The sequence below is a fragment of the Botrytis deweyae genome, assembly GCF_014898535.1.
Source record: "Botrytis deweyae strain B1 chromosome Unknown BDEW_010, whole genome shotgun sequence".
Lineage (NCBI taxonomy): Eukaryota > Fungi > Ascomycota > Leotiomycetes > Helotiales > Sclerotiniaceae > Botrytis > Botrytis deweyae.
In genome coordinates this window covers 119,065-130,530 of record NW_024066217.1, presented here as the reverse complement: position 1 = coordinate 130,530, position 11,466 = coordinate 119,065, and the positions used below count along the sequence as shown (strand labels likewise).

The 11,466-nt window shown below is 40.7% G+C and overlaps 2 protein-coding genes across 2 annotated transcripts; one reads left to right on the top strand and one right to left on the bottom strand.

Moving 5' to 3' along the window:
- Nucleotides 1-5,077: 5,077 nt before the first annotated feature.
- EAE98_005132 (uncharacterized protein) lies at nucleotides 5,078-6,964 on the top strand (the record flags this gene model as incomplete). Its single annotated transcript, XM_038952753.1, has 7 exons — nucleotides 5,078-5,253; nucleotides 5,304-5,366; nucleotides 5,420-5,639; nucleotides 5,689-5,849; nucleotides 5,902-6,236; nucleotides 6,292-6,869; nucleotides 6,926-6,964. 7 exons carry the CDS (start codon nucleotides 5,078-5,080, stop codon nucleotides 6,962-6,964), a joined length of 1,572 nt encoding a protein of 523 aa, XP_038810595.1.
- A 3,745-nt stretch (nucleotides 6,965-10,709) lies between these two features.
- EAE98_005131 (uncharacterized protein) lies at nucleotides 10,710-11,194 on the bottom strand (the record flags this gene model as incomplete). The annotated part of the gene is made up of 3 exons (XM_038952752.1): nucleotides 10,710-10,960; nucleotides 11,031-11,080; nucleotides 11,133-11,194. The coding sequence occupies 3 exons, from the start codon at nucleotides 11,192-11,194 to the stop codon at nucleotides 10,710-10,712; spliced, it is 363 nt and encodes a 120-aa protein (XP_038810594.1).
- Nucleotides 11,195-11,466: the final 272 nt, after the last annotated feature.

Genomic DNA, 11,466 nt, shown 5'->3' with positions numbered 1-11,466 from the left:
TTAACATGATTCTTCTCCGCATCCTTCGCATTCATACAGATGGTAATGGCGACTTGTTAGAATACAATCAAACTCTGTAAGATTACTTACCAAGCATCCAATCTCTTTCATCAGCTAGAGCTGAAATAGAAGTTCATCATCAAATTTATTGGAGCTGGTATATTTTTCGATTTTCTTCCAAGGGGGAGTCCAAAATAAACCGAGCATAATATGGTACGTGCACTGAAACATGTGCAAGAAAATGTTAGGTTCCGTTTCCTTCAAGTGGCTGCAGCATTTTCTTCCCAAATCGTGGAAACGGTCAATATTCAGTGTCCCACGTTGTTCCATATATCGTTCAGGACCACAGCGCACTGTCTAGTACCTGCTATCTTAAGAGTATTATTGGGCAGTCCTGGTCATGCGTGTCTTACTTTCTCCTTTTGTGTTGTCGCAATTGAGCATCCAGTTCAAGGTGATTTCTCCCTAGTTCTCATTGAGTCACATAAATCACTCTTCACATTTTTCGCAACAAGACGCAATTAAACCGGCCAAGGCCTATGAAGCTTATCTTCGCGTCTGCTAAGCACTACTATCGTGTTCGTTTGAAGTTCGACAAAACCCATCTTCGCCTTTATCGTGAAGCTGTTTCGACGCAGTTCAGCTGCATTTTTGTTACACACGTCGATTTGAGCTCCTTGGAATCCATATTTATCACCGTCGTATCTGAGTCTATGGCGTCTATCGAGTCCAGTCAATTCTTGTCGCAAAAGCCTGCTGATCAGATTTCACCTCAACTTGAGCCACACAAGTCGCACTAAACCGCAATATTTCCATAATACCCCGAGCATCAATATCGTATTGAAATCGCTTACGTCCGTGGGCTCTAGTTGAATCTTCTCGTGAAATTCGAGTTCCATAGGATCCATTGATTCCATCAATCACATCTTCGCCTCATCGCAGTTGCAGTAAACTCACCAAATCCATCAACCCTTCGGTCGCACAAGTTGAAAATCTTCACAGTAATCTTGTATCTCCGTCTTTGCATCGAGGTCACTTGCACAGTCTCCGGGTGTTCGGTATTTCCTCATAGATCGCCAAAGTCGCATTTCTACCCACCACGCAGTCCTATCTACCGTCGTAAAGTTGTATCGAAGCCGAACCTTGTTCCATTCAACCCAACCTGTTGTAAAATACTGTGCAGGACATCAGTTTTGGAAAAAATGGCCGGACTCGTCGATGGTTGGCGTTTGATGATCACACTCAATATATTTTGTCGAGGTTAAACAAGATTTCAAGGGAAAGGTTTTCCAAGCTAATCAAGTTTAAGAGGTTGAAGGTGAATAGCGAAGCCGCGACCTCACGAACCCTAATCACGTGTGACCTTCTTCCAATCTGGCTTTCTTCTCTCACTTATATATCCTGCGACCAATAGATTTTCGAGCGCAAAGCTTGGGTCACTTCTTCTCTTCTGTTTTCTTTTGCGCTCAACGAGAGCCAACCATTTCAAAAGACGCTAAGAAAAAGATCAAACATTCAGATATGCAACAAGACTTTCCAAATTCATGGAATGTGCCCAATAGACTTACGAGCGCAAAGCCTAGGCCCTTCTATTCCTCTGCGCTCATCGAGAGCCAACCATTCCAAAGGCCGCTAACAAAAAGATCAAACCTTCAGATGTGCAACAAAAATCTACGAATATTGGAATATGTCCAATAGACTGACGAGCGCAAAGCTTTGGTCACTTTTTTCTCTTCCATTTCCCTTTGCGCTCAACGAGAGCCAACCATTCCAAGGGACGCTAAGAAAAGTGTCAAACTTTCAGATATGCAACAAAATAGTACCCCGCATCCCATTTGTCCCATCATTCACTTTCTATGGCGCCATCCCGCCTTATGGAAGATTTGTTGCACGTCTAGAATCCCAAAACTCTACCTTAAAGGGCCAGAAAACGTGGAGAAGGCGGAAAGGCGGCAGATACAAGACAGGGGGCTTCGGCATTTGCACTTAGCTCAAAACGCACCAGAGTTCTAGACCTCTGGCTTAGAATTACCGCAGATTACGATTTCAAAGAGACCAATAAACAAACGAGCGCAAAGCTTGGGTCATTTTGCGCTCGCCCAGTTATTGGTCCTTTTGAGATTTTGAGCTCTGAAACTTTGTCTTTTTTTGAGATATGCAACAAAACTTTTCAACGTCTCAAACCACCCAGTCAACCACGAGCGTCTCCAAACGTGCTGCGGGAAGTAGTGCGACGCTAGTTATAGCTCCCGCGGCTAGTCTGCGACTTCTCATCTTCAAATGTTTGCGCTCGTGAATCAATTGGGTCCTCAATGAGCATGACGTCAATTTCGATGTTCCTCAGATATGCAACAAAAGAATTCGATGGCAATATAATTCACCTTAGGCGCACGTTCATAAACTTCAGACTACATCTATAAACTTGCGCTCGTCAGTCTATTGGCTCCCTAATGAGCATGACGTCGATTTCGATGTTCCTCAGATATGCAACAAAATGAAATGGTTGAGACGTAATTCACTCAAGCATCACATTCAAAAGCTTCGAGAACCTTCGGATGATACTAATGTACGATAAGCTGTTTATGAGTGCCTTTAGTAATTTCAACTTGTGCTTGCAAGGTCACTGGCTCAAATGAATTTATCACATCAATTTCGACATTTCCCAGATCTACAACAAGGCCAATGAGTACAATAAGATTTACCCAAACAACACAGAACATGAACTCTCTAATTGATCAGGAATTTAATGGATAGTCTCACTACTTGTCGATACTCAATCAAATTTTGTGTACTTTTCGACCTAAAGTATTCGACAATGCATTTCCCACACTCATCAATTTGTACTCTTTAGATCCCGGCGCACACTAAGCAGGCATAAAATAAGATTGCGCTTTTGCTTGAATATTTAAATCTGCGCATTATCGAGTCTCCTCACTATGGAACTGTTCCTGGCACGTCCTCTTATTCTCCGAAAGTCGTGCATTTTTTCTAAACAAGTATTCTTCAGTATGTTGAAACCGCGGCCCTTCGGGTGAACGAGTCGCATGGCTGTATATACACCGCTTACAAAAACAAATACTGGAATCATTGAATCCGCAGGGAAACAGTAAATCAAAGGGGTAATAATTACAGACGGAAGATTAGAATGAGGGATTGAAGACATACGAAAGATGGGAAAATATTCAAAACACAGCTTATTGATAGAATCGGTACTAGCGACAAGTTAATTGAAAGAGCATTACCGGTCTTTCCTTGGATGAAGTTTTTATTAACGAAATTGGCGTCTTCTAGCGTCATTGGCCATTTCAAAGTCTATTTGTCCAGAAGGTTCCCCAGCGCCGATCGTATCTGCGTGCTTTTCGCTTATAGGTTCGCGAGGTCGAGTAACTCCCTTCATTATCATCATCTTGAGCCTGACATAGAAGAGCAATGGCAAGAATTTGAAGTCAAAATTCCAAGCTGTATATCAGAAAAGCAAACACCAGAATTCGTCAATTTACCACTGAGCACTGGTGTGAATAGCAGATAGCCGAAATTCATCGGCAGTAGACAGAAAATACTTTACCTGCTTCAAGGAAGCCCTTGAGATGCATGCAAGTAGTTCTACCGCAGAATCGACATAGTCTATTCCAGGGGCAGTTGAAGATGTCGAAGAGAGCAAGGTCATGATGCTAGCATCAAGGATCGCAATATATGATGCAGTCGCCCATGTTTTGTACAAGGTTATGTCTATCAACTTAGGAGACACATCTTTTAGGAAGTACATTATCCAAGAAAGCTTTCATACGTTCGTTCACACAAGTCCAATTCGCGAAAACGTTGTGCTATCTCGCAATTTCACTCAGCTTTGGACAAATCCCTTCTATCGCCAAGAAATCCTTGTTGAAAGGTTCACAGTCCTCAGTACATTTTAGCTACTATATCACTTGATTTTCTTGCTGTAATGCTGGATGTCTGGTGGTACTTTCCACGAGTTCTTATTTTATCGTTTCACATTGGGTTGTCGTCTGGATTAACCTTATCCTGCTTACTCAGCCCCACGCTCACTTGGCCCCACACGAAATGTGCACAGACCCCCGTGAAATCAACCTCGAACATTTTCATCGAATGGATCATGGTATTACTACTACTACCGCATTCTGAGATTTCCTCACGTCAAGATTTGCGACGATTTGACTAATAAGAGTGTACTACCGATTCTATCTAGCTTTATCTAATGAATTAACGCTACCGGCCATAAATAATCCATCTATTCTGAAAAGTGCAATCCCATTTGAAGATTGGATCAATCCGAGACAGCCGCACCTCCCAACGCCTTCTTGAATGAGTGGAATGCCACCCTCAAAAACTTCTACCTGCCCGTATTGATAATGGTTGCAAATTTCTCGCGATTTCAACATAGTCAAGTCATGCAAGAGCCTCGATCATCTGATTCAAGATGCTCAATTATACTTCGAATCATCTTACCCGGCAATTGGCTTTCATTTTGACAGCACGAAGCCAGGGTTTTCAATAGGTGTTGCATATTCCCCGCCGTTCGACAATCTAAAATCTCACATCCAGAAATTAACCGCAGCAGGGTATAGTTTCACCGGCAATTTTCGTCCAAAATGCCCCACACATACTGTAGCATCGAGTTACAATACCCTGTACAAAGTTCAATGAAGTTTATGCAATGAGGGAACATTTTTGGCTATCGAGCTTTGCTTCCACTTCAACGGAGACATGGATCGTCAGGCATATAAACAAGCCTCAACTGTGGATTCCATCCTTCTATTTGCCATGGGTTGATTCGCTGAATTACCATCTTTTAGTATGTGACGGTCCTTCCCGTCTTTCGGCACATATGTGGACGAGGTTTGACCGCGACTTGGCACTTGCAGATGTTGGATCTCCGCCACATCTCGATTTCTTCAATTTCTTCAATTTCTTCAATTTTTTTCAAGTCAATATAACGACTACTACTTGTTCATCACACTCGTGCAAGCTAGACTTCATCATCTAGTATCATACTCGAATTCAAGCTGGCTTGGAGGATACCCATCTCTATCACTTGCTTGTTTGTGAGAGCGTCAACATGGCTTGGGGTGTGCTGGATGATTACAAATTGACGAAAGTTCCGGGAACCACTTTATTCAACAAAGAAGGCGTCGATTTGGCAGATGGTGTTGAAGTCGATCCCGACGTCAAAAAGTCTGGCTCAATTATTCTCATCCCTCAACCTAGTGATAGTGTAAATAATCCTCTGAACTGGTATTTGCCGATGAGACCCGGAATATCGTATATCACTAATTGGGTCCAAGGTCTTCAACTCGCAAAAATGTTATTATTTGGATCCTTTCGATCGCCTCTGGGCTTACTGTATCGTATGTATACCTGCTTACTCGGTAAACAGTAGAGTAATTCTAACAACACTCAGACTCGGTCCTATGGTTACTCCAGGATTTGGGGAAGTAGCTGCTACATATCATGTCAGCTTCAACGCTGTGTCAATAGCTTTGGTAGGGGTTTTGACTTTGGTTACGGGTACATTCACATTCTTCACTTCCGCTGCTGCGACAGTGTGGGGAAAACGACCTATGTTTATCATATCTCTGGTTGTCCTGCTGATCACTTCAGTCTGGGGATTCTATGCCACTGTAAGCTTATTTTTTGTACAACCCCGAAAAGTCTTTAACATCAAGTCAGAGCCTCGTTTCCTTAACGGTGATGCGGGCAATTCAAGGTGCAGCTAGTGCTCCGGTAGAAACGCTGGTTACCTCCACAGTGTCCGATATCTTTTTCGTTCATCAACGAGGGCAAAAGCTGGCCGTATGGGGACTCGCTATTCTTACAGGTGCACTTTTAGGGTAAGTCATCTTGAATCTGCTTTTTAGGTGCTTTTGGACTCATCATTTTCAGTCAAGTCATTTCAGGGGTAATCATCGAAACCATGGGATTTTCGGCTTCTTTTGGAATCACCTCACTTTGCTACATAGTAATCATTCCTCTGGTATACTTCTTTGTTCCAGAGACCTCATACCAACGAAAAACACTCGAGCACACTCATATCTCGGAGAAAGAATCCACGATGGAGATTGAAACCCAGGAAATAGAGTCCAAGAAAACATTTGTTGAAACACTTTCTCTGTACAACGGTCGTGTCTCTGATGCAGGCTTTTGGAAAACCGCAATCAAACCTATTCCGCTTATCGTCTACCCCGCCGTTATTGTCAGCACCTTTGTTTATGCATCATGTAGGTCGGCACATACTTGAGCCCATGAATAGTGTATGCTAATCTTGTGCCATAGTTCAAACATGGCTAATATCTTTCTCTCTCCTGTCCGTCAATATTTTCTCGGCTCCGCCTTACAATTTATCTTCATCACAAATTGGTCTTACAAATCTTCCCCAATTCTTCATGGGGATTGCCGCAACAATGTTGGCCGGTTGGACCGCGGATAAGATTGCTGCATTCATGTCTCGTCACAATAACGGTGTTTATGAGCCCGAGTTTCGCTTAACTCTGATGATACCAGCCGTCATTCTTTCTACAATAGGCTTTTTCGGCTTCGGTATCTCTGTTGAACGAGGACTACCTATCTATTGGCCTGTAGCATTCATGACGATCAATTCCTTAGCTGTACCCTTTGCGACTTCAGCAAGCTTCACATATGTGATTGATTGCCATCCCAAAGATGCAAATCAAGCATTTGTAACCATCAATTTCGTCAAGGCGATTATGGTGTTTGTCTCCAGCTCTTTCATTAATGGATGGCTGGAGACGGCTGGGGCAAAGAGCGTTTTTATTATTATCGGTTTAATCAATGCAGGTATCTGCATGCTGGCGGTGCCGATTTATGTTTACGGAAAGAGACTTCGAAGCTTGGTATGCGTTTAATTCCCATCGTCCGATTCATTCACCCTGCTAACAGGTTCATACAGATTGCTAGAAGCTCATGGGCCAAGAAACTTGAAAGATAAAAGTTAATTCATGATTATTTCATAACAGGATTCGTTTTGTTTAATTCAAATACAATGTATCGCGAAAGTCATTTATACTATCCTGCTTTTCGTCTCATGCATAGTACTTCATACGGAATTTTCAGCTCAAGATGTTTTTTAAAAAGATTTCAAAGATTTCAAAGATTTCAAAGATTTCAAAGATTTCAAAGATTTCAAAGATTTCAAAGATTTCAAAGATTTCAAAGATTTCAAAGATTTCAAAGATTTCAAAGATTTCAAAGATTTCAAAGATTTCAAAGATTTCAAAGATTTCAAAGATTAAATGGTGTCTACCCATTCAGAGGTTTTCTCATCTCTTTATAGACTTGGAATATAACCTACTATAAATGTCCATATAGGGGTCTACATTAAGTCTAATATATAGTCTTAAAGAATAAATACTTTGATTATTTCTGAAACCCATATATTGAGAAAGACAAAAACATCAAACCTAATCACCTCAATTATATTCAAACTTTCTACTAACTTTGGACCTGTATTACAGGTATTGCCCCCCATAGCACACGAATCTTTATAGTAGTTTGCTGTAAGAGTGACATCGCTCTGTTGAAATTGCGACGATTAGAATAAGAGTGAGATATTCCCTATGCACCCACAAACATTATATTGAAGCTCATAGTTCGAAAAAGAAGTAAAATTTGAGATTGGGTAGGTATTTATAGTTGATATTCTAGACCTGCCTCTTCTCCCCCTCCAAACAAAATACCACAATGCCACCTATAAATTAGTCAACCTTTGCTTATCAAAAAATTACATCCATCAATGGTCAATCCCAAAAACTGCGACCTGCATTTTCCCATCTCCGGTAACGCTATTGCCAATGACATCGCTTTCATTCGGGTTAGGTTTAGGTTCTTTCTCGCCCCTGTCTATCTTTCCTGTATCTCCGACAATGAATCCCGCAAACTCTCCCACACGATTATCAGCGACCATGGCCCTGGCTGTCTACCGACGCGGATTGGGATTCTCAAGTTGTTCCTCAAGTAGAAGATCAACGGAGCGCTCTGCCGTGGCTTGATTCACAATTCCTAAACTCTGGCTATCGACTTTTGAAAGCTCGTCGAGTTCGATGGGTACCAGATTTCCAATGATTTTTGAGCCGGGTATTATTTTCTCTTGCGGGTCCAGAATGAGGACGATACCATTCAATAGCTTTTGCAGTTATTCTATAGTCTACAAGGTCCATTTACATTTTTATATTATTATGAATTTTCCTCTATTATTCTCCGCTTTCCCCTTTGCCTTTTGATACCACGCGACAAGATTACAAATCTTCTGACTTATTTTGCCTATCAAGGTATAAATTTTATTTAAGTTTAGAATCTGAAATGACTTTTCGCTAGCCCTTTAAAAGAAATTCACTGTTTTTTAAAAGAAACTCGCTAACCCTTTAAAATAAATTTACTATTCTTTAAGAGAAACTCGCTAACCCTTTAAAAGAAATTCACTGTTTTTAAAAAGAAATTCGCTAACCCCTTAAAAGAAATTCACTGTTTTTTAAAAGAAACTCGCTAACCCTTTAAAATAAATTTACTGAATTATGTAAAGTAGTAAAATGTTTTTAATAATAAGATTAGTAGTCTACTATAATTTGTAATTCGATATTCCTCGAAAGAATCAAGTAGGAGTCAGATTCGAAGTCAAATTCGAGGTCTGACTGTTATTATTACAATTTCCCATGAGTAATAAACATCAATAATTAATTTTAATAAATAATACAAAATTGTTTTTGTTATCCACAACATGAAGCAACATGAAGCACTCATTGCGATAGCCAGTCCGCATGTTCAATCGTATCAGCTACGATATTCTAAGATGCGTTAATCTTCTTTGCCTATCTCTTTTACACAACTGAGCATCTTGGAAGGTGAAAAGGAATGCAACTTACACGAGGCATTTGGTCGCACACATGTACTTCCATATGATCATCGCTTCCCCATAAGAACCTCAAGCCTTTATGTGTATGAATGTTTGCTTTGCTCTCGTCACGATTTGGTGGTGTTGCAACACGTTGTGAAAGTGGCATGTCAAGTATATGTGATGTCGCTTGTGCATCCCATCCGGGCGCATCTCACGCAGTGTTGCCGTTGGGGGTTTGCGGATAACAGGCTGCAACCACTCACGCCCGCTATTTGCAGTATTGTACATCGCATAATGATTTCAAAACACTTTACTAAATCGACTCGATCTGTATCGGTTTGTAATAATAGAATAGCTTGCGTACTATAAGATAGAAATTGTGTAATTATACACAGATGACTAATTTTTGAATATAATGTTCCAAGTATAGATATACAAATATAAATAGAGCGAATTACTTTAAGCAACATCAAAGTATCATTATGAATTAAAAAACTTCAAATAATCCTATAAAACAAGCTAGTAAGTATATGCTGTGTGTTCACAAATCAAATGTTGAAGATGCCGATCATTCGTATAGTTGTGAGGACGTTTGACACACGAAATATGATCGGCATGCGCCTATTTTGAGGTAAGATCACACTGGTAGACACAATATATATATAGATTGAGGATATACGTACAATATCGAAGACCTTCATGTATTCTACTTTCAGATCCGTCAAGAACTCTAGAATTACACTATGGAAATTCAGTTCAAAAGCTTAGAATCATTTAAATAATCAGAAAGTACTTTTCATAAAGCAGAAGCAAACAAGACTACCTAAGTACCTATTCACGGGTATTTGGGGTATGATTCATCATGTGAATCATACGATCGAATATTATGTGATTCACTCGTATCTCATCCTCAAACCATACGGTGATTACATAACTCAAGCTCTTGTGCCTTGATTTCGAGGCAAGAACCTTCTGAAGGTCCACCGAGGAGAAAAACATCGATCCCTGATTCACCGAAAAAGAAAATCAATCATTAGTAAGCAGCAAATAACACGACCATCAGGCATGTGATCCAACTGTGTGAATTATGTGATATGTTCACGTGACTATGTAATTCAATTCGTTATTAGATCAAAGTTTTGAATATCAAGTGAATATTATGTGAATATCGTATGATTATATCTGGGGGTAAATCTGTACCCAGCAACTTTTGATGAAGTCTTTACTCTATCCTATGTATATAGCAAATTGGATATCCATCAAAATACCCGGGATTTTTATTTGGGTATATTTGAGTAAATCTGGCCAAGTGCCTATTCCTATGCGTCACAGCTGGTTGAGCAGCCGAGAAATTTTCCTGAATTGAAAATCAAGAAGCAGGCGATGCAAGTTCCGGAGTTGACTGAATGCTGATACTGGAAGTAGAAATGGAACTTTCCTGTACCAGTTCCGGTGACAAGAGCGGCGACTTCATGGATGAACATGGGGAAGTGCTATCTTGGCTTTAATTCGTATCTGGGGACCAGCGTGGTAATAATTCCTATCACCAACATTCATAGTTGAATATCTTGTACAATGGGGCGGTCTTTGGTACAAATACTGCTAATCAATTCTTGTAATAAAAGATTTCTTGATGCTACTAACTAAAAGACAACCAATAGATCCAAACTCAAATATGAAGGCCACCAGCTCTTCTAACGTCATGTCTCGAATTGTGTACCAAAACCAATAAGATAACAATTTCTGCGGCTCGTTCTCTCAGCCGCAGACAGTGAATTCTCTTCTTCCTGATCATAGGTTATATCTTGCAGATTGACGTGTATTTCAATCTTCAAATTCACATTCATGCTTGCAGCCACGGAACCATTAGACGTTTCGACACAGCCGAAGTAATCGGAAACACTGTCAAATTGCTGCGACCTCCCAATGCCGGGTCTTTGAATCTCTTCACGAGAACATTCTCAAGAGTTTCTTCGGTCTTTTTATATCGAACATTCCATGGTGCATCTTCTCTCAACGGAGCTGCAAGACCTTGAGATTCATCCTTAGCACCAGAAGCATCATATGTTAAACCAGACGATTGTGTAGAACCTTCTAAAAGTCTTGGGACAGACAAACCTTAGACATGCCAGAAGTTGAAATAAAGAGAGAGTAATAGACGTACCGTTCGAGGCACTTGGGGAAGAATTCGATAACTTGTGGTTCTCCGGACTGCTGGTAAGATTATCAGTGCCAAGTGGTATCAATTGGTATCGAGTAAGCATACCATCTGTCAGGAGTTCTTTGCCCTATTGGACACCAAAGACAGATTTTGTTGACACCGGTCATATTGTAGCAGGTTCGCAAAATCTTAGTTGAACAGTATTCAGAGGGGCACAACGTGAACTCGGAAACTCAAATGCTCTTATTAGATGATGATGCATTCTCCACAACGAGGGTAAACCACAATCTTATAAGCAGAAGGTCTAGAGGCCTCCACTTCAGAGTCTTCTCAGGAGAATATACTGCCGTTTACATTTAGTGGAGGCCTCAGCTATGTATCCTGAAGCTTAGCATGAGTTGGCACATTTGCACACTTACTCTCTCCCCCCCCTGAAAAT